General features: G+C 32.4%; 1 protein-coding gene across 8 annotated transcripts in view; it reads left to right on the forward strand.

Moving 5' to 3' along the window:
* Nucleotides 1–23,580, forward strand: part of LOC106465918 (GATOR complex protein DEPDC5-like) — a 141,607-nt gene that overhangs the window by 59,406 nt on the left and 58,621 nt on the right. For 7 of the 8 annotated variants that reach the window (XR_002612094.1, XR_002612096.1, XR_002612095.1 and 4 more), the window contains 6 exons: nt 1,265–1,498; nt 5,852–6,037; nt 8,098–8,205; nt 13,093–13,218; nt 14,993–15,140; nt 21,934–22,024. Coding sequence is in view for 3 of the 8 variants with exons in the window: in XM_022393868.1 (XP_022249576.1) it covers nt 1,265–1,498; nt 5,852–6,037; nt 8,098–8,205; nt 13,093–13,218; nt 14,993–15,140; nt 21,934–22,024 (893 nt within the window). In the remaining 5 variants the exon portion in view is untranslated. The remainder of the gene's footprint in view (nt 1–1,264; nt 1,499–5,851; nt 6,038–8,097; nt 8,206–13,092; nt 13,219–14,992; nt 15,141–21,933; nt 22,025–23,580) is intronic. The other variant, XR_002612097.1, reaches the window with a different exon arrangement.

Consider the following 23,580-nt stretch of genomic DNA (forward strand, 5'->3'; position numbering starts at 1 on the left):
CAACATTCGAAAAGAAAAAAATAGCAAGAGCAAATCATTACTTAAAGAATCTTAAAACTTAATAAAAAAAACCTTAAATTTGGTGTACAAAAGCCTTGTAATATATATACTGATAATCTGCAAAATTTCATGAGATACTCTTACTATATTAAAAGTTATAGCATGAAAACTATAACAAGCACAAAATGGTTATGAGGTCCCTCGAACTGAGCCTATAGTGAGAGAGTTAACTAGAAAAAAATTGGCTATTGTTATTACTATCCTTCAGAGAAAACATGTTAATTTTTATTTATTTTTTTTTTACTTATGTAACTTATTTATTTAACAATGGTATTGAAACATCTATAACCTATTATTAAAAGGATAAAAAAAATCATGTTCAAAATGTTGATTTGCCATGGAAAAAATAATTGATCTCTCAACAGATGGATCTCCAAATTTAAAAATATCAGGGCAAAATCTAGACTTCAAGTTACAATTTCTGTTTCTCCAGTCTACTTAATTTTGGTAGTAAGAAATAATTTCATGTAAAACATCATCTGGATTGTAAAGAGTTGTTGCATTTTACTTCTGTTATTGATGGTTAACAAGGAAAGTTGCCTCATGTTAACTATGTTAATCAAGGTTTGTGAATTGATAGTTTGCAGTTTTTATTATTGTTACCTCATATTTTATAACTTTATGCAGCTCAAATTATTAAAATCATAACGTGCTGAGAACAAGTACAAGGATCTGAGTCTCTTTAGACTGGTGTTTAAAAGGATCTGTGAGTGACAAGGTGTCAGAAAGCAATGAAACATCAAAAAACAATGAAGCAGTTTACTTTAAATATAAATGTTGGAAGTAATTCATAAGTGCTCAACAGGTTTTGCTGACATTAAGTGGTGGAAAATCAACAATTAAGATGTTAGTTCCAACTGTTGACCTTAATTAGGCAATTAAATAACCAACAAGATTGTATTTTGTTTCTTTTCCCTTGAAATCAAATTGACTGCTCTTCTGGAAAATGGAAGAATTTTGGGCTTATATTGTGGTTGACTGTTGTTTAATAGGCATCGACAAATGAAAACACATTTCCTACTTTGCATGAGAGCATTAATTTACAAGTTATGTTCAGTTAATCAATCTAAAATTCTGTAGTTTTTATTTCAAAAAATTATATGTATACAAACAACATTTTGCCAGGTAGAATGTTTATACCTCATAAAACTGTTACAGAATAGAACATAAATTGAACTTTTAGTTCAATCAAACTCTTATATAGTTCCAGACTTAGGCCATGCTCCTCATCGACTTCCTTCTAGGGATGATATTGAAACGGAATTTTCACCTCCAGTGAGGGCAATTGTAGGAAGTGCTGGGTCATCCAAAGGTCATCATTTGAACAAACAAGTGATGAACCGCAAACCTAGGGCTTTGGTTAATCCATTTGACCCATCTCATGTCACAATCAAGCTTACATCCAATCGAAGGCGCTGGACACATGTGTTTCCACAAGGTAAGAGCACTTAAGGAAATGTAGATTCTCCTGTAGTGTGACAACAATTGAAAATTTACTTCTTGTACCAGGATTACTATTGTTCTAACTAAACCTTTTCTTTTTTGGGAAGGCCTGAAAAAGTCTTTTATTTAAAAAAAGCTAAGATACCCTGAAATAAATCTTTACTTTTTGTGGTTCTGAAAAGTAAAAGAAATTCTCCACTTGTTGATTCTCATTGATTATGGAAACAAATCAATAAGCATTTCAAGCCAAAACAAATGATGAGCTAGTTTAGCAAAGAAGAAATAAGATTTGAACCTTTTATAAAAAAAATCTAGTTTGTGATATAGAGAATGCTGAGGTCCTGTTTAAGTCATCAGAATAGGAAGAGTGCCTATTTTTAATGTGTTAAAATTGACTGTTCATGCAAAATTTATCTAAATTTTTGAATGTTATCTGTATCTGTTATCATGGTATCTGTAGTAATTTACAATTTCCACAGTAAGTTAACTTGTTACAACTTAACTTAAGAGTATATTTTTTGTAAAATTTGAATTGTGTGATTTTTAAAGAATTAAGTTCTAATGTGTAAAACATTGGACAGCTATTAGAGGTGGTGAGGAGTCTGATCCATATATAAATGAACTGTATATTTTGTTTTATCAAAATGTTGATGAAAGGCCTTTGTTGTGTTTAGGCCTTCAAAAAATTATTACTTGTTACTCCTGAAAACTTGCAGGAATTTGGTATACATATGAGATATAAATTAAATCAAGATAAATTGGTGCACTGTATGTGTCATTATCAAAATTATCTTCCTTTGTTCAAGTTAAAGTTATTATCAGTATAGAAGTTTCAATTAGGGAACACAATACAAGGAATTTTGGTCTATCTGATTATAGTCTTATTAATGTTTTTTTTATTTATTTATGATTTAAAAATATTTTTAATTTTTTCAATGATTTATTGTTATGATGCAGCATTTGTACAGTGCATTAGTAATATGTATGCTAGTGCTAGATACTGAATGATGAATAAATTTAACTGAATCCATCAAAACCCTATTATACCTCAAAAGCCTCAGTAGCACCATATATCATCAACATTGCTTACAGCAAAATTCTTCATTAAGCCTTGCAATTTAAAGACCATTAGTGAACCACTGCTTTTTTTGTTTGAGACATCCCAGCTCCACAGCAACTTTGCAGATCAACCTACAAGAGATTGCCTAAAAGGTGCCCCGAGAGATCAATTGGGACATTTCAACTTCCCAAGAAAACAACACCTAAGGAGACAATTTTGGGTAGACTATACAGCCACCATCACCAAAATATTGTTGTTGAATCCTCTCATGTGGAATATACCTCTGGTTGCACTGGGATCTGAGCAACATTATTCTGAATAAGGTTGGTGGAGCCTTCATGTTTCTCACAAGCAGCATAAGGATTGAGCTCGAAGTCATAAAGTAAGCTTTTCTCTGTATATCTGAAAGCAATGACCAACATAATATTTCTGAGCGACTCATATGCAGTATTGCATAAAACTCAGAGTGGTTGATCCTCAGATGACTGGCAGAAAAGAAAGTAACTGCACTTAAGACCATCACCTGAATATATTTATCAGGTCCTGCTGGTGTAAAGCTAAACAAGAAAAGCCCCTTTATCAAATCCTGCACAACTTTATTTGCAGGATACCAACCTCTTATGTACTAGTAAAGTGGAAACAGCAACCAAGGAAGGTCTTCATTGACATTCAGAGGGAATGAGATTGCTGGAAAACAAAGTACCATATGGGTTAGCTTGGAAAAGAAAGAAAATTGAATATCAGTAAAACCGTGTACAGAAGGTCACTGATAACATCAGTAAAGACACTTCTACCTCCTGCAATGACTTTAACTCTGAAGACTTTTGTATTGGATAAGTTTGTTTTCCCAATTGCAGAAGTAATGTATGGTCAGCTCTTGAAGATTTCAACTGAATCTCATCAAACTTTGTTACCAGCTTACACCTTTGTCTTGTCAGAAGGATAGATTTTGAACAATTTGAAATTAACATCTGTTTTTTTCTCTTGGTAAAAAGAGGTTTTAAAGTCTCAGTTTTTATTGTGTATGCCGTTAGTGTGTTTCTTGAATTTTTGTTAGAAACTTGATTTAATTGCACAAGTGATAAATCAAAATGGTGCCTTGAAACAAAAGGATTGCTTGGCATATGAAATTTGAAGTGCCACTGTCTCAGTAGTAGCTATAGATTATTTCAGTTGTTTAGTTAATGACATTCTTTGTGGTAGTTTGTTTGGGATTGTAAAAGTACTTTCATATTTCACTGTGTTAAAGTAGTTGCTGAAATCTTTCAGAGATAGAACCTGGGGCAATATCCACTAGAGGAAGAAAAGACTTATTACATATGTGTTCTTCTGGGTTTTGAATAATTTCATCTTGTTCTTCATGATGAAAATAAATTTACTTACTTAGCTATGAATTTGTCCGACCATTTCTGCTTCTATGGCATTTCATTTACACTGAGTTTTGCATTAGTATATTCACCTTACAAAAGTATTCAGTATTCAATGGCCTAGGTAATGTTTGATATTTTCTTGCTGTATTGATACAGAACAAAATTTTCCACACACTCTTATCAGTCCTCAATCTTAGTGTTATCTACTATTAAATTATTGTTTGCCACTGCTGTTAGGGCATCATGAATGCCTCTTATTTTGTGTCTCAGTATTTAGACAGAGCTTATTCTGACTTTTCATCTATTCACAGAAAATTGTTTCACTGTGTAGTCTTGCAAGCTTTCTTTAAGTTTTTCCTACTTATTCACAATAAACTGCCAAACATTAACACTTTGTTTAAAGATTGATTTGCTGCATCACTCATAGGGTAAAATATTAATATTAGTTTCAAATGGTTGAAGTCCTAAAAATGTTCCTTAGTTTTGCATGTAGATTCTTTTTTACGAAAACATTTTATGCTAACACAGTAGTAAATTAACCAGTAATGATTTATAAGTACAGTAAACATCATTGTATTTACATGATTTATCAGATGTTTTTTAATGTACTTATTCCATTATCATCATGAAGCAATGTATATTATGTTTTAATGTTTTTTAACCTGATAGGTTGTTCAGTTACAGGTGTAACAGTAAGAAACAGTTGAGCTCATTGCAGCCTCATTGAACATGTAGCTGCATGAAAAGTAGAAATCAAATAATGGAATGAGCAGACCTAACAGAGGGTTTTGTTTACCAGTGAATCTAAGTTTGAGTTGTTCCACAATAATTAGTGGCAGAATATTTCACAGAAGAAAATGAGAACAGTACCACTACCAATGTACAACAGCTACAAAGACATTATGGGTGTGTATCTGTGCATATTTATGGTAGTATCTTCTCCAGAGATGCACAGACAGATCATAATACCCTATGACATTCCATTAAGAGTGTATCTGATATTGTCCAGGTTTTTGTGTTTCAGCAGGATAATGAATGTAAGTATTTAAACAACATGGTAAAATCTTGCCAGGAGAGGAAACAGCCAGTTAGAACACTAAAAGCCCTACCTTGGCCTTCCCAGAGTTCAGATCTGAGCATTGCTGAAGGAATTGGGATCTACATAGGTAAAGAAAGAGGGCAAGAGGCAACCAAGCAACCTGTGAAATTATGTGGCATGCTACAGGGTGTTTGAAGAAATATTCCATGCACTTTCAATAGTAAATTGTATAAGAGCATGTCGACCAGGTGTTCTCCTGTAAAGAGAGCAAAGGGCTTACGTGCCAAATACTAATGTATGTTGTCGTTCAGCCTGTTGTAAGTCCACAGACCTAATTAAACTTTTGTGTTTATGTTATTCTCCAGTGTTTTCATATTCATTTCCATTAGTATATATAACCAAAATAGATGCATTTTTAACCTCTGTTTTTTGTTATCCATGAAACTTTTACAGGGGTAGGCATTGAAGTATAATTCTTATAAGTGATTGTAAAACATTTTTACAAATCGAATGATAGCCTAATGCCTCTAAGCAACCTTTAAATGTTTGAGAACAGTGGAATTGAAATAGTTGCTTCATTAGTAGTTTGTTTCTGTGGTAACAGTGTCACTTTTGCTGGTATTTAAATCATTTATAATCAATCTGATGGTAACAAGATATGGCAGCTATGAATGAATGAAGCTAAATTAAAGCCTGCTATTGTTTGGTAGTATGTAAATAAAATTTGTTCTCTACTTTTTCCATAAAATAATTTATGTAGAGTTTAGTATCAGATATTACAGATGTTACATTTATTTTGAAAAGTACCATATTTGTTTTTAAAACTCAGAAGTATCAAAACTTGAAGAATGAAATGAACGATCATTTTTGATTTCTTAGGTCCAACTGGTGTCTTTATGCAGCAGCATCATTACCAAGCTGTACCTCAAAATACAGCAGCAACAATGATGCCTCCCACAGTGGATGATGACATTATTTTCAGCCAGGATCAGCTAAGGTTGGCAGCCCTACACAGAGATCCTCAGTGGAATAAAACTCTACAAGGACACCATCACGTAATAGAAGGTGTATAAGTTTTTAAATCTCATAGATTGTTAACTTAAATAGAACACACAAAGTAATATTAGGAAAAGTTTCTTATTTTCTTTTATATATATATATATAAGTTCTGAAATTCTTAATTTCACAGAGAGTATATTTTTGTTCTCTCATAAATTTTGGTTAACATTTGTTCAGAATTACTTAATGTGAATAATTTTGTGGCATTGAAAAATGCTGATTTGAAACTAAATATGCTTGTTACATGAGCTCATTTGCAATTCCAAACAAACCATGACAGTATGATATTTCTTGCCCACAACCACTAGGTTTAAGTTTACTCTTAAATATCCCCCTATCTTACACTGTTTTAAGTAAGTTCTGAATCTCCTATGGTTCTCTTGTCATCTTGATAATTGGTTTCATAGCATTGGTTTTTATTTCATACTACTTTCTTATTTTTTAAATTTGTATGAGTATGTGTGATTTTGTACTTCATATTGCAAAGTATAAATATATATATATAGGTTTTGCCTTTACCTTTATTCATTGTATTTTTTTAAGTGGCAGTCTTATTGGGTAATATAAATACCTTATTGAGCATATAAATTGATGGATTAATGTAAACATTTGTCATATGGCACTGCTGCAGTTTAAACTTTCAACGTTTCATTATGGGTCATAAACAATAACTTTTAAATCTTTTTTCATGTTTAGAAGCATTAGGAAGAAACTTTGATTGCACTAAACTTGTAGGCTTAGAATAGGTATATTATTTAACTGATGAAGCCAATAACTAATAAAAAAAAAACTGCGTTTGACTTTCTTTTTCCTCTAAGAAAACCTAAACTTGATTAAAGACACTTATTGTCTGGGCAGTGTTGGACAGGATATGGTTAAATTAAAATGATTCATTTTAGATGATGATATACAGTTTATTCTTAATTAAGAATATGCAAAAGATCATTAATAATTTCTTAAAATATCAATTATGAGGATGTTTATTAATATTGATGATAGTTAATACAGTTGATGTGTAAAAGCATGCGTAATTCCAAGTAAAATACAAACACCACTCATTTTTAGGTCATACACATCATTTACTAAGTTGGATCTACAATACAGCTATGAGCACTACTGTTACCCCTTTAAAATGTACATTCCACTCATCAAACGTTAATATTTAAAACATATACTTTTAGAACTGGAATGACTGCAGCCCAGTGACTAACTTGATGGCTCTATTGCTTCAGTAATACATACTGAATGCCTAGATTACAACATGTAAGAGAAAGTTTATGATAGAATAAGTGTAAAAAATAAAATATATGTTAATACTAGTAATTTTAATGCTGAAGAAAGGGCACTGATGTAACTCTACACTTCCCACTCATCAAGATATATGTTTAGTAAACAATGATGTTAAAAATTGTGACTGATAATAACACTCTCTCTCTCTTGTAACTTTTTGTTATACTTCAAGGTCAATATTTGTTTTCTAATAGAACTGTTAATGTTACTCTGTTCTTTTTTGCTGTTTATTAGGTATGTATAATTAATCAACAATTTTATGTTAAAAGGAATTTGACTGTTAACTTGCATGGAAATGGCTGCTAAATAAAGATTTGTCTTGCTTAAGTCAGCTGCAGTTCTTTTAATTGACTGCAATAGGGTGCTTTTGCAATGCAAGCTTACTGTATGCAGCTATGTGAGTATCACACATTGCATCAACTGTATGTACATAAATACATGTTTTTCATTTTCATTTAAAATATAAAAACATATATAACATATTTTTAAACTAATATGTATGTTTTATATAATTTATATATAGATTATATGTAAAATCAAATTGTTTTCAATCAAATATAAACTAATTATGTTGATAGTATCAGTAAATCATGCAAAATTGAAGGTTTGAACCTGAATTTTGTAATGTATTTCAAACCTTTGCAGTTCAAAATATACTCCTTCTTTACTGCCCTAGAATTATCTTAAGTATTTTTATTCTCTTCAAGTGAATTAAAGATAAATTTACTAAAATATTGTTTCTTAGTTTTATTAATAAGATCCTAAAACTTCCAAAGATTTAACAGAATCAGACAGAAGGAGAGTGTCAACAAAAGCAGCTAGTCAACTTTGTAGTGGAGAAATTAATTTATCCAATAGTGGTGGAAGTCTCGCAACATTTGAAGGTTGGTTTTTAGTATGTAACATATCCAGTAGTACACGTAACCAGAACCAACTCTCTAGAATATTATATATTAATGAATTAATGAAAAACACAGAAGTCACCAAAAGAATATTGTTCTAACTGTGAATCTCAACTATATATTATAAATTTTTTGCTATATTTTTTTAAACAATGTGTGCTAAATTCTTCCTACTGTTTTTGAATTCAAAGATAGGTTAGAGTGTTTTCTATTGGCCATTCATCCATAACATTTTATCTAGAGAAGCCTTCAACATAAATCTATCCCACAGAGATGAGCAGGAAGTGTTTGTCATTCTGTTTTTTTATCTATGAAGATCAGGATCAAATGTGGGACTTTTTAGACTCAAGCGAATGTTCTACAACCAAACTAAAGGGTTAACACAATAGCTATTGATAGTAAAGCATTTTATAACAGTGTTTGTGTGTAAAATATACTTGCACACAAAAATCAATGCATTAAAATGTGACACTTGTTGTGATGTCAAGTCTCGATAAGTAATGATTTAATGGTAGGCTTTGAAATATGTACATCTTTTTTTATGGTGTGAATTTCTTATGTTCTTTCACCTTCTAACTTGTTCTTTTGTGACAGAGAATATTTAGTCTTGCAGGCAGTATATATGATATAAATACAGTTCACACTGTTTTTTATGCAGGAAGCCAAAGTATATTTTAATGATTTTTAGCAGTAACAAGTCTAAGGAGTGTAGTATATTATGTCAAGAGAAGCTAGTAATTCCATTATCTTTTGTTGACCATTTTTTTGATGAGTTGGTCACCTTACTGGCTTTCTTGGGTTTTAGTGTTGTTATTTTTTTGGGAAACGTTTTGGGAATTTCTTCAGAAGATGCACTAACTATTTGTGATTATCATCCTCTGATAAAGCTAGATACAGATAGCTGTAGTGTCTGGTCAAAAAAAGTTAATGGCTCCCATTAACTTTATCTGCATTAGAGAGTACCTGCATATCAAATTTCAAAAATTTTAACTGAAAAATATTTTAGAATTGATAATTTCTCATTTTGTAACATTTACTTAGAATAATTCATGGAAAAAAATGTTCAAACTTGTGTTTTTGTACAACTCAAAGGAATTTTGCCTGTAAAAAATCCAGCTATATACTTTGTAGAATTTTTTGCCCATTCCAAAGTATAAATTTTTATATGCTAAGGAAGTATCATCCCTAGAAAATACAATTTGCAAATTCTTGTTTTGCTCTTGATTTTTCCATCTGTGTTTGAAACTTTATATTACAAGACCTTGTTTCCTCTCTTTTATGATGTTGCACCATTTGGTCTGAACAACTACTAATTAAGTTCACCTTTAAAAATAGATACAGGCTAAGATAAAATTCCATTGGATGTAGAAAATTATAAACAACTTGCATTGATTCAGAGTCAATAAAATGATGTGACAAGTAATTTGTGGGGAAATTGATAAGATGCAGCTCCTGCAGAGAAGAACAATGGAATGTAATGGGAAGTCTAGAAAGCTTAGGAACGAACCACAGATCTGGGAATTTTTTATACTTTCTTTAGACAGTCGTTTTGTTCCTGAAAATTTTTTTCGTGTTAAATTAAGTTTCTTTTAAAGGTACAGACAGTTTCTTCTATGACAAGACTTTGGGTAAGCCTAGCTGTGGTTTAAAGAGTACATTAGATGATGGCAGATTATTCTAGTGACTCAAATCCTTATTTATGTTATTATTAAGTTTATTGTGCTTATAAAATGCATGTAAATAAAATAACTTATAACATATTAAAAAGAAACTATATCTATTAGATGTAAATTGATTTTAACTCAGAATACTTCTAGTTAAAATATTACCTGGTAGGATCTGGTGCTATTTTGGGAGGTCAGGTCTTAGGTCACTAACAAATATTTTTTAATTCCTGTGGTGTTTTTACAGTTTATGATAGGCTTTGGTTTCCCGAAGCTAGAAGGTCCTTTATTTTTCTTATGTCTGTTTACAGGCAGCAAAGTTTCAAATGCATACTGGTGGATTCAATTTTGGTAGACTTTGATTTCCCATCATTTCCAGTGCAGTACTTCCCTCCTCAAGCCTTCCACTCCCCCCCCCCTATTGGAATCAAATGATTCAAACATTTGTCTCATGCATGTCATCATGCTTTACCTGTACACCAATAGGAGGATAGTACACTCACATGACACGTGTGCCTCTACCAAAATATCACTTCACATTTGGCAGCACTTACACTCGGATGTCTTTCTTTTTCATCTGGTTTCATGTTTGAGGTCTTGTTTTCTCGAAGTGGATTAATTTAATTTAAAATATGCAGTTTTTTTGTTGTTTTTTACATTATTTCCATTCACTTACCCTTATTCCAATCGCATTTCTTATTTACTTCAAACGCTATAGCCAGGTGCTATACCACAGGCTTCATGTGCTGATGACCCAATGGGAGATTTGTCTACATGTATTCACAGAGAGATTGAACATTATGTGGGTCAACCTTTATCTCCAGACATTGCCCCTCTTCATCCTGAACCTGTTGATGAGGACTTTGATTGCCTGTTTCTACCTCCTGATTTTCCTTATCCGTTCTGACAATTCCATGGTGGTGGCTTATGTCCACCACCAAGGAAGTACCCAGTCGAGATCCCTCTGTTTTCACATGTTGGATCTCCTATATTGGTCCCATGAGCAACACAATCGTTTAATTGCATGTCATGTCTCAGGTGTTTTCAACCTCGTGGCAGATCGTCTTTCCCACCCCGAATGGTTTACCTGACAGAGTGGTCTCTTCATCCCCTCATTTTCTGGTGGCTTTGCAGTCTGTGGGGGGTGTTTCTCACATCGATGCTTTTCTCACCACCCTCAATTACCAGTTGTCTGTATTTTGGTCCCCAGTTCCTCATCATTGGGCTCTGGCTATAGATACCTTCAGCCAGGATTGGACACACAAATTCCTATGTGTTTATCCTCTATCTGCTTACTTCATCGGGTAGTTTCCCTGATCCATGCCACTCCATGCCGGGTCCTTCTGATCACTCCCTACTGGCCAGCTCAACAATGGTTTTCTTGTTTACTCCACCAACAATTATTCCCTCCAGTACCACTTCCCTTATTCTACATCCCACACTTCATGCCCTCTGTTTTAATGCCTGGCTTTTGTCCAGGCCTTTGCAAGGAGATCTGGTTTCTCCCTTGTAGCTTCTCATTTGGCCCAATCCATCCTCCTTCCTCCATGGTAATGTATTTCTGATAGGTACTTCCCTCCATTCACACTTCCCACCCTTTTCCCCACTCACTTCCTGTGCTTCCGTCATCTGCCAAACTTCGAAGGTATAGTTCGGTAGAGGTACATAGAGGGAGTCACATGCGTCACGTGAGCATACTATGCTCCTATTTATGGATAGGTGATGCATAATGATTTGCACGAGAGACATGATAGGATTATTTTATTCCAAATAGGGGTGTGAAAGGCTTGTGGCATGCATAATAAAAAGTTTGCATATAGAGGGCAGCAATGAACGAAAATAGCTAATCTTGTGAGAAGAGGAAAGTACTTATCGGAAATACATTTTCAGTGTAGGAAAATTATAACTTTTGATAGGCTTTTATACTAGTACGTTGATAAATATTAAGCAAGTAGAAACTGATTGGATATCTAGAGGATAGAACTTTCGGATCAACATTGAAAAAAAAATTCTGAAATGAAATAACGTATATCTAATGTTTTTTTAGAACCACATCTCACAACAACATTTATGAAATTTACAACATAAAATTATAGTAAAATTAGATCAAGTTATGTGAATTTTGATAAAATAAACTTGATAACATTTAATAACTTCAGTCTAATTATTATGCAATTTAGTTAATTTTTTCCATTGTGGGAAGGAAAACATCAAGGGGTGTCAGTGACATCTCCGATACAAAAAAGTTAACTCTTCCTTTCTTCCTTCAATTGTTTTGCATAATTGCTAACCTTGCACCATGAGTACCAGGATGGGTTTCTCCATGGTATGACACAGCATGTTACCATAATGAATGCTTGGATTCTTAACTTGATTCCTTTCAGACTTGAAATGTACTAGTTATGTGTTGCACCTGCCACTTGGGTAGAGGAAGATTAAGACTATAAGATGTAGTCATAAGCTTTATAGTGTTCCAGTTGGACTTTTTGCCCTTTGATTTTGAATTTTCACTATTTATCTGAAGTTTATTCTAGTTGTTTCTAATAATTTCTGTTCTTTTTTATCCTTGGCTGTAGATGCTGCTTTTTATTCAGCATGTGAGAGTGCCTTCAGAGCTTTATTACTGGTTATAATTCTTTAGAGGACAATCAAAAAAATGTTTAATTTTAGCTTCTTTGTTAGCTCTAGGTTAAGAAATTATGACCATAAATGTTGTCCTGCAAACAAAACATGGCCCTCCCCTGTGCATTCCTACACTGTTAGTCATAGCTTTGTATTTTATATCCACTGGCCACCACTGCAGTCTTTGTTAGTCCCAGGTCAGTTGTGTCATAAAATTTCAAACCTTATGTGAGAAGGTCTAGAAGATTTTCTTTCTTTCTGCTGAATTGGTTTGTTTGATCATTTGTTTTTCCTGGATCATAAATTAAGGTTTCCTCAACTACTTACTTTAGAAACTGCTTTATCTGTCTGTCTTTTGTTTTTCTTCATCCCTTATTTCTTGTCAGAATGTAGATTCTTTTTAGGTGATTTATGTGGGGAATTTTACATCTCAAACACCTTAATATTCCCATATTCTGTCTTCATAATTTGTATGAGAATTAAGAATAATGTACAAAGTATTATAAAATACATTTGATTTAAATGAAAATAAATAAATACAATTTTTAAGTCTTTTAGCATATAAACTATTTATTTTATTTAGGTAGATTTCGTACCTCTGGTATAAGAACATCAACTTATGTGTCATCAGATTCTCACATTGACAGAAACTTGACTTTATTATGGGGTGCCACAGGAGAGCAGGAGTGGACACCAGCTTTGACCACTGGTCAGTTTCATTCTTTGGAAATGATCTTTCAAAATCTTATTTAAGTATGAATGGTATTGTAATGTTTCATGCTGTTAAGGGCATTTTCTCTTTGCTTACCATAAATTTTGTCTATCAACACAATAATTTGCTAAAAAACCTCTTCTTATATATATATATATATATATATATACAGTCTGCTACAGGTCAATATTGTTCTTTGAAGATAGTTTACTGTTTTAACTTATCAGAAAGCTACATCCAATCAGCTTGGCTCTGTGTGTTTTCATTTTGTGACTTCAGAATGCCTGTTATCTTCAAAACAACAAATAATTCGAAGACACAGTATTTGAATGTAGTATTTGTTGCAAGTGGAATGGAAGAAACATAAAGTAAATGCCTTATATGTAGAATTGGAAGGACATTTTGGACAAAGACCAATCATCTTGTGGAAAATAAGTACTATTGTAATACAGAAATGATCGAGGTTATTGGAAAAAAACACTGCTTGAAAAGGTAAAATAACCTGGTTTTAAAGTAATCTAAAACTGTTCAGGATACTAAAACAAAAAAAAAAGTCAGTCAGCAACTGATCTTGTGATTCACATTCTCTCTGCACCTGTTTAATCAGAAAAATATCCAGATGTATTCCTGCTCCATGTGACAATTGTAAAGCAGGTCCACATGCAATAAAGTATTATACGATATAACATTAGAGATAGATTCTTCAACAAACCTTTGCTACAAAAATTACCTAGATTTGAATCAGCACATAATCTCAACTGGATTTATTATTTTTTCTTAATTATATATATACTCTACATCTGAGCTCTTGCTCTCTTCTTAGAATTCTGATTTCTAACTTATCACCCAATTTTTTGGTCATCAGGAATTCAACATAAATTTATAAAGCATTTTTTTAGAAGTTTTATCAGCATTAACTAAATAAGACTTCACTTTAATGAAAATTACAAAAAGTTTTCTATCTTTCAAACTTTTTAAAGCTTATTAGATATTATATAATCTTTTGTCATTATCAAAGGGGGGGGGGGTAGTCAACTGAAAAATTTCTGAATACAATAACTGTTATCCTGTAAACATTTGAACTAATTATCAATTGTCCATCACATGGTCGCATAGTGTCTGAGTCACAAAAAGATTTGTGATATCATAATATCAACTTTTGAAAAATTGTGTGATATATCCTCACAATTTTCTCCAAAATAAAATTATAACTGAAATGTCAGAATTTTAAATTTCCTTTTGATATAAGTTTATTAATATTTGTTTTGAATGAAATAATTTTAATAAACCAAATCTTTAACACTCATTGTCGATTTTTAGCCTCCTGCTGGGATTTTTATTCAGACTGTGGAAATAAATAAATTTCCCACCTGCAGAGAGACAACTTGTCAGTAGATGATACAAATATGTAAATTTGTAGAGTTACAAAAATTTTCAAATAGACACTATTAGAAGTTTCATTAAACAATTCTCACTCTTGCTGTTACGAGTGAGCAGGTAATAGCTCATTCCTTCCTCCCCCAAATATCCAGCACCCTATCATAAGGAAATAAGTTATACATATAATAACTGGAATATGCTGTCAGGCTTTCTAATAGTACATTCAGTGGTAACTTTATTAATTAACTTATTCCCCTAAAATAATGTATTCAGCAAATTTTATTCCAACAGTTTTCCTTGAATGTATCTTGTCATGGAGTCTGTATTTGTTTAATATTAGCTGTTATATAAAGGAAGTATAAATGATGTGACATCTAGTATTTTTCTTTAGGTGTTGACTGGAAATCACTTGCCATTCCAGCTTGCCTGCCCATTACAACTGATTATTTTCCAGATAAACGAAGTTTGCAGTATGATTTTGTTGTTTCTGACTATTTTCTTCAACCAGAAGATATTAGCTCAGAGCTGACTCTCAGAAGGTAAAAAAATTAACCTTTTTATTTGGTTTTATACAGGAAAAAGTATAATAGAAGAAGAAGGATAGATTCTTTCTTGGACAATAGATGACATGTAAAGCAATGCAAACAACCTTTGGATGGTGAATATAGCAGCCATTCGCATTTTATAAACTCACCATTCCACAGTTCACATTTGAATAATTTGTTTGTTAAATATCTTGTCTGTGTTTTTTCTCCTTCACTATACACACGGCGGGAGTTCGAAAAGTCACAATCGTGATTTTGACATTTTGTCGGCCCATTGAGAATCCAGTGGTCTACTGTAGCAGTATCTTTCAGTGTTCCGTAGTCCTGGATCTGTCAGAGCGTGATCGTGAATCACATTCTCGATTACCGTTGCGGATTCATGTATTTCTTCTAGTAGTTCATTAGGAGAAGGAGCTCATGTATCTGGAACTGGGGGATCAGATGAAGAAGTGCTTGCAGGAGTGGAACTAAGTGTTGATGCTGTATCCAGATCAGGAGCAGTAGCTTTTGCAGCAGGTTTTTTTTTATTTTATTTTCGATTTAACTTCATAATCATTAATATTATTATAAGAAATTGTTTTTTTACTCGGCTGGACAGTACGGTACCCAAACAAGTAACAACTAAAATTTCAATTATATTTACTGTATCTTCTGGCTGATCATGAACCATGTCATGGGGGGAAATTTCGGGTTGCTGAAAAATTTTGGTATTTTTGCTGATAATTAGGCCATGGAGTAATAACACTGGCTGAGGTGGTGCTATTTGTTTATTATATATCAGCTGCATACTCTGAGCTGTTTGAGAGTTCATTCAACTTTTAACAACTCTTGAACATTTGCAATAGGACTGCTTGTGTTGTATTACACGTACATAAAAACACAAAAACACGTATACAAAAATGCTGGAGTGCTGCACTGTTGCTGTGCTGGCCAGGTAAGGAGGCCCTGATTTTACATTAACGCCATTTCTATTTAATGATATGAACCTTAATTTTTATTTTTCAAATTGAATCTCGGGGCCCCCTGGCAACTGCCCAGTGTGCCCATGCGATAAGATGGCTCTGACTATTCAAATTTTCTGTTTATTAGTTCAGAACTAGCATCTTTGAACTCTTTACCATGGAAACAGGTTAATAGTCTTCTCTGATGACTCCTTCCTCCCCAGAATTTGAGCTGCTCATGAGGATGATTGGATGTTTTTTTCCAATCAACTTCCCTTCACTTTCTTCCCTATATCATCATTCAGAGCCTGATTGTCTCCTTTGTCCTGTATGGGCTGTTCATTGTTATCACACCCATACTACCACCTTTCAAGGTAGTTGACAAAGTCTTTTCTTGCCATGGGATTCCTCTTCTTCTAATAACTTATTTCCTTCCGTTTTAACCATTTAGATTATACACCACATCTGACTAGTTTATTCTTCTATGGGTGATGACAGTTGTTTTATTTTTCATGTCTCCTCCATCAAGTTCATTATCTCCTGGCTTATTTTGCCTCTATTCTTCCATGTTCTTTGTATGAAATTTTGCATGCAAGGATATGGATGACTCCTGGCACATTTGTGTCACACATTACTTACATCACATTGTGGTTTCATTTACCCCTAGGTTTAATCCTTCTATGTGGTGTTAGGAGTGTTGCATATGTGGGTGGAATTGGAAGAGTGCTCAACCATTCAATGATATCTCAGGCAGTTGGCCGAGCATGTATATGTGGTTTAGCTAGGGCAATAAGCCAGGCTATACAGTGTTGGAGGAATACTCATCAAAATAAGAAGATGTAGAGAGAGATCATCCCAGACCTGCATTCCAAGAACACAAGACCATCTAGCTGGCCTAGTCACCAGGAAGGGTTTGGTTCTTAGTGCAGGGGTGGCCTGTATTACACTTCCAGGTATAAACCCCAGCCCTATTTTCAATCAAGGTCAAGGAATACATCCACTTGGTCTCATATCAGTGGGATTAAACCAATCCAAAGATGAACTCTCTATACTTACCTCCCCAGCAGCTTAAGGCTAGGGAAGTAAGGGTTCTCTCATTACTCCACTAGAAGAAAAAATAGAGGTGAAGGTAATTTGCATAGAGGGAGAACACTAGAGGAATGTATGGTCCAAACAGAAATTTTCTTCATCTGCATAAATTCTCATGCTGACAGATTGTGAAATAGGTTATAGCAAATAGGGAAAGCACATACTAGTCTGGTGTAAAGGCAGGCTTGCACATGGTACTATCAATTTCTTTTTCCCTGGGGGTAAAATACATATATACTGCTGAAACAGTTTTGTAGAAGACCCAATCTCAACAGTGGGCACAGAGCATGGGCAGATTGACTTACCATTTTCTGTTAAACTCCATTCGATGTAGATTTCATGAGAAATAAGTATTCCCTGTAAAGCAACACTAGCCACACAATAGGTTTCATTAGCTCCATAATATAGATATATATAGATAAGACCTATAAAAAAAGAAAATGAGAAAAATTAATAACTCACCTTCTGAGAGCCTCTGTAAAGAGTGTAGAAGGTGACTGGTAGCATCCTTTCCACAGCATCTTTTGTTTTACCACTTTTATTGGACAAAGAGTATTCCTTGCATGAGAAGGATGCGAGTTTCCAATCAAGTGATACCCCACAAGGCTGCTCCCCTCCCTTAGTGGGTGACACACTCCATGGGTTTTCCCTTTTTAATTCTGTGATTTTAGAGAGGTTCTCATCTTTATAATTTCTTTATCTACACCAGCCTCTCAACCATCTTATCAATGTAGGATTCCAGCTCTTTGCTCTGCAGATAGATGAGACTTTTTCTAAAGTTAACATTTTCCTTTCTTGAAAATATATTTCAACTACATACTCACCCTTCTGCAGAACCACTCACCTTTCTTTGCACTTCCACTGTGTGTTTTTTTTCCTTGTCCAGAATGAGCTTTTGTTGTAATTTATGGAAGATGTGTTGCCTTCCTTTTAGTGGAGTGCTGTAGGCTAGCACAGTTCAAATTAATCCTTTCTTGATGGGTTGGTCATTTTGCATGATCTTGAAAGATTATGAAGCTATACATGCTAGAACTCTGAATTTACATAGTATTTCGTCAAGACATTTGACAAGCTTTTATTAAAAGTTAAAAGTCTGTTTGACCCAAAAAAATCTGAGTTTTTAATAAGGTATTTATAGTAAAGATGTGTGTGAATTTTTGGATTCTTTACTGAGTCAATTTGAGTGCAAGATGATTTTGGTGTTAAGAGTAAAAATACTTTTCAATCTTAAAATTTTCCTACTTCATTTACATAACCTCTAGAGCCTCCTAAATGAATACCAAAAGTTTCTCCAGGTAAAACTTTATATTCTATGTTATTTTCTCAACTCTAGAGCTAAAGTACTCTAGAACTAAAGTTAAAGTACAATAAAATTAAATTTTGAAAATTATGAAATGAACAATACCCTTTTTTCTTCTTTGAATCCATTCTTTTGGGAGTTTTTCAGTTTTCTTATATCCACAATTTCAACTCTTTACCCTTTCACATATAGTTTAATTTTGTGGTTTTATTGCCTGGCTTGATTCTTCGTACCCAGTTTATTCATCCATGAAAGGCACCACATTACAGCAGGAACACATACATTAGCAGATTCTTATACACCAACATGGCTTGATGTGAAATCATGCAGTCGAATGGCATTGCTAAATAGGCCTAGTTTTTTTTTCTCTAAATTTATTCTTGAAATAAATAGTTACCCTTCAAGTATGCATTCTAGAACATAAATAGTACATAACTCGTTAAAATAGTATGTTCAAAAAGCACAATGATTTAACTGACTTTGTAACTAAACTGTAAATAAGTTTAAAAAAACGTTAATGTTATGAGCATCAATTTCTCTGACTCTTACAAATCATTCAGTTCCTCTGGACTAATGTCTTGCCAGATTCAAATGGGCAGTTCAAAGCTTGAAATAGAAAATAAGCTCTTTCCATTAGTTCTAAATATATGCACCAAATAAGAACATGTGGTTTTGAAAACTGCCTTGAAAGTTAATGATAAATGAGCAGGGCTTCTGTTATGGGTTGGGAAAAATTTATTGATATCTGAGCAAACAGAAAAGTTAAGATTTTGAAACTCTACATTTTACCTTGTGATTATTTATAGATTGTGTTTATATAACATAGATAGTACAGATGCTATACAAAGTGGATGAGAAAATGTACAGCATTTGATAAGAAAAGTGAAGATTGAGAATTTTGTAATTAAGGAATTAAATCTTATGTAATATAAAATTTGAATTATAAAGTATATTCCTATGCTAATTTTATTGACATACTTCAATAATAAAGTTGTTTAATTGAATAAATTTTGAATATATCTCTAAAACATCATCACTGCACAAATGAGCCACACTTGTACTTAAAGGATTAATGTGTGTAGAGGTGGGAGTTTTGTTCAGGGATTGTGGCACATGCAAAAACCTTCTCAGCAGGTGTGAGAGGTAATAGTTTTGTTCTGCAGAAAGAGAGATGAGTAATTATCTCAAATACATTTTAGGGTTAGGAAAATGTTGACTTTGCCTATTTATGAGACCTACTTTAGGCTTAATAGTTAATTGATGCAAGACATTTTGTTGTAAAAATCTAATTGGGTGTTATAAATCAATTTTACAGTGATGTACTTGCAGTTTATACAGTTGGGTCATATACCCAATTGATATTAAGCTTTTACAGTGTGTCTTGTTTTTTTACTACCCTAAGGTGAATAATTTCTTTTTTGGCTTAAAAATATCTCCTAGTCTTGTTTCTATATATTCTTAAAATTTTTGATAGAATTTGCTTATCCAAGTGATAACTGAAGAATATGTGACCCGAGTTTTTAGTTAATGATACTACCTAATCTAATCGAAAAATGATATAAATTGATTGTCAATGACTCAGTTTATAGGAATATTGATAGATTTTAATTTACTGCAGTATTACAGATATCTTTGAAGACCTTCTTAACCTCCTTCCTTTTTTAGTCACATATGATATAGTACTAGTTATAAGTTTGAGCAATTTGAAATGTTTATTTATAACAGATAAGCCTATAAAACATCAATTAACAAGAAAAATTTGTCTTTAAAACAAGTTACAATAGAGACTGAAAACATTTCCTTCAATAATTCTAAATATGTACAATATTTCAGTAATTATTTTCCTGACATTATATGGTAAAATAATTTGATTTCTTTATTTCTCTTAAATTATTAAATTGTCAAAAAACCAAACAGATTTTTAATTAAAAGGTAGAAATCATACAATAATTATTGCTTTTCATAAGGACAATAGATAATGTTATATTATGATCAAATATAGCCTTTAAAAAGGTGCAGTACAGTGGACATTGGAACATCTTGTTACAAAAGGATAATTTTAAAATATCTGCAAGGAAAGGTCATCTGAGAAAGTAAACCTTGTTAAAGAATTTTCACTTTCATCTCCTTCAAAACTTCTGAAATCAATGCCCAACTCCATGACAAACATGGTGTTTTGTTAAGTTTAAGAATACTCATAAAAGTATATGGCTTGGAAAGAAAAGTATCAGTAATGAAGTTGAAAATATTACAGAAAATCATGGCAAAAAGAACGTTGTTTTTCTTGCAAAGGACCACCAATAGTGAACTGCATGAAATTTTTGGAAATTTTAAAAGAGTTTCTGTGAGAAGACAGTCCTAAGAAATTCACGCAGAAGTCTGTAAACAAGCCAGTGAAACATGTGGAGGTTCAGTAATGGTTTGAGGGTGTTTGCCTTTTATGATGTTGGAAACATAAATAAAATTAAAGAACTTATGAAGAAAGAACAGAACCACAACATCCTTATCCACTTTGCATTGCCAAATGATCTGTTTAATTGGCCAGTGGTTTGAATTTCCATAAGAAAATGACCCAAACACATGTGCTTTATCAGTTAAAAAGTACTTGGCAAAAAAGAAGAAACTTGAATAAAGTAAATAATGAAATGGCACCTCATAGTACAGATTTCAAATAAAATTAAAATTTTTCAGCAACAACTGAAAGTTCTCATGGTCAGAGAGAAGTCAAAAACTTTACAACATATGTGGTATATTTTGTAGCAAATGTAGACCACAATCTGCACAACTTGGTGACATCTAAGCCCAAACATTGTGAACCAATTATCAAATTTAGGATTGGACTTAAAAGGTACTATTTTAGCACTAAAACCTTATTCAAAAGTTTTATTTAGATCTTTCCTTACAAGGATGAATAATGAAATGAACTAAAGTAAAATCTACCCATTATCAAACTATATATATAATAAAAATAACATTGAAGGCTATCTTCTTTGAAACATTGTATTTTCTGTCTCTACATTATTTAACAATCTATATGAATACCCTTCTTCAGAAACGGCTATAATATTTATTCTCACCAATGGTGGAGTGGTTCATTGAAAGCTATGAATCAAACATATAGGAGCCAAACATGCCAACTAAGGTTCCACAATGTGACTTGTGGTGACATCCCACTGCTTTGCTATTTGCAAGTCATTTTTATATCAAAAATAAAATAAAATACAACTCTTTCTTGCAACTTGAATCAGTAGTGACTTGTAGCAAATAAACAAAAATGACAAGATATTTTACAAACATTTTTTTTACTTAAAGAACAACACAGACTTTGACTTTAAGTGAAGACTTTAGTTGGCCTGAATAGTTTATAATTAAATTGAAATCATTAGTCAGATTTTGTAAAGTGGAATGAACTTTGTCATTGTTGTTTTTTAGAATTTTTTTCTTTTTATTTCTACAGATGTTACAGAGGGGAGGAGGATACCAAACATCATTGTCCAATAACAGCAGCTCAAGTTTATAGGGAACTCATTAGCCAAAGACTGCAACAGGTAAACATTTACAGATATGAAAGTTTTAAAAATAACATGTCATCAAAACTTTTGTTTTTCATTAATAATAGTTGCTTTAAAGCTGTATTTATTGTAGCATATCTCGTTTGGTCTGAATAAATTATTATTTTTTAAATTGTATCATCAGCATGATGTGATATTACAGTAATACTGACACTGTCACTTTGTATGCAAAGGTAGTGTGTTAAAGATAATTTGTGTACTTAAAAAAATGAATTTAGAGTTTTCTTTAAAGATGTTTATTATTAATTGGGCAGGTGGGGTAGCACTGCCTATTTAGCGATGGCTCAGATTGTTCATTGAAATGATATTTTAAGTATCTTCTCAAAAGGTCATTAGAACTTTACAATACTATATAGTGTTTCTTTTTATAACAATATCTATGTAATGACTGAGTCACAAGTTCTGGTAGGGAATGTCTGTAAATATCAGCAAAAAGTTTGAATTTCTTATTCTTCTTTCTTCTTTTTTATTACATGATAACTCAAAAGCCAAAACAATGGTGTCAACCAATTTCACTGAGGTGACATAGTTCCAAACAGAATATTCACTTTTATAAGTATTATTAACTAGCAGTAATTTTAAAAAATCATAATTCTAGTATAAAAAGTGTTATGATTACCCCTTTAAGTTAGCTTTTTTACAAAATTTGGTGTTCCTTTTAAAAAGCTTAAGTATAGGGTGAAACGGGAATTATCAGCCAGTAATGGATAAACAGTATATATATTACAGTTGGAACCTCACTGTATTTAGAACTTGGTTATAAATACAATCTTCCTATGTCTGTTGAAACACTGCATTAAAAAAGCAAGTAGAGAAAAAGTTTTCAAAAAAGGAAGTAAATGTAGGGATGGCACTTGCATCATCTCTACAGACAAGAATTGACATATAGTAATATATATACATAACTATTCAATCACAACTGAGTTTAATTTATCATATTTTTGTCTGTTAACATTGTACTATACTGTGTGCCTGTGATATTATGTAGGGATGATGTAAATACCATCCCTACTACATTTTTTGAATTGTTTTTGAAGGAGTGATATTAGCCATCCCTACATTTAGTTCCTTTTTTGAAAAGTTTTTTTCTTTACTTGTTTATAGTATTAAAGGTAATGATACTTTTTGTTGTATTTATGTTGAAAAGGTTAGAGCTGTTTCTATAGTTAATAACTTTGAACTTAACAATCAAGCACTAAAACAAGTAACCTATGAATTAGAAATAACCGATTCTAGATTTTACTTAGAAACTCAATACTTTTTATGCATGAATATAACACTGTGTGTGTGTGGCTATATATATATATATATATATATTCTTAGTGTGTCTTTATTTGCTGTACACTTGGATACAAGAGTTTAATTCAAATTAGGAAAATGTTTTTGTGTAGAAAATTAGTTTTCCTTCATTAAGTTGCATATTAAAAATATGTATAGTAAATTTTGATTTATTTGATATTCACTGACACATACATGCTGGTGTCATATTTTAACAGCTTCAAGTGGTTGTACACACCAGAATAAGAGAACTC

Source organism: Limulus polyphemus, unplaced genomic scaffold (genome assembly GCF_000517525.1).
Source record: "Limulus polyphemus unplaced genomic scaffold, Limulus_polyphemus-2.1.2 Scaffold2094, whole genome shotgun sequence".
Taxonomy (NCBI): Eukaryota; Metazoa; Arthropoda; class Merostomata; order Xiphosura; family Limulidae; genus Limulus; species Limulus polyphemus.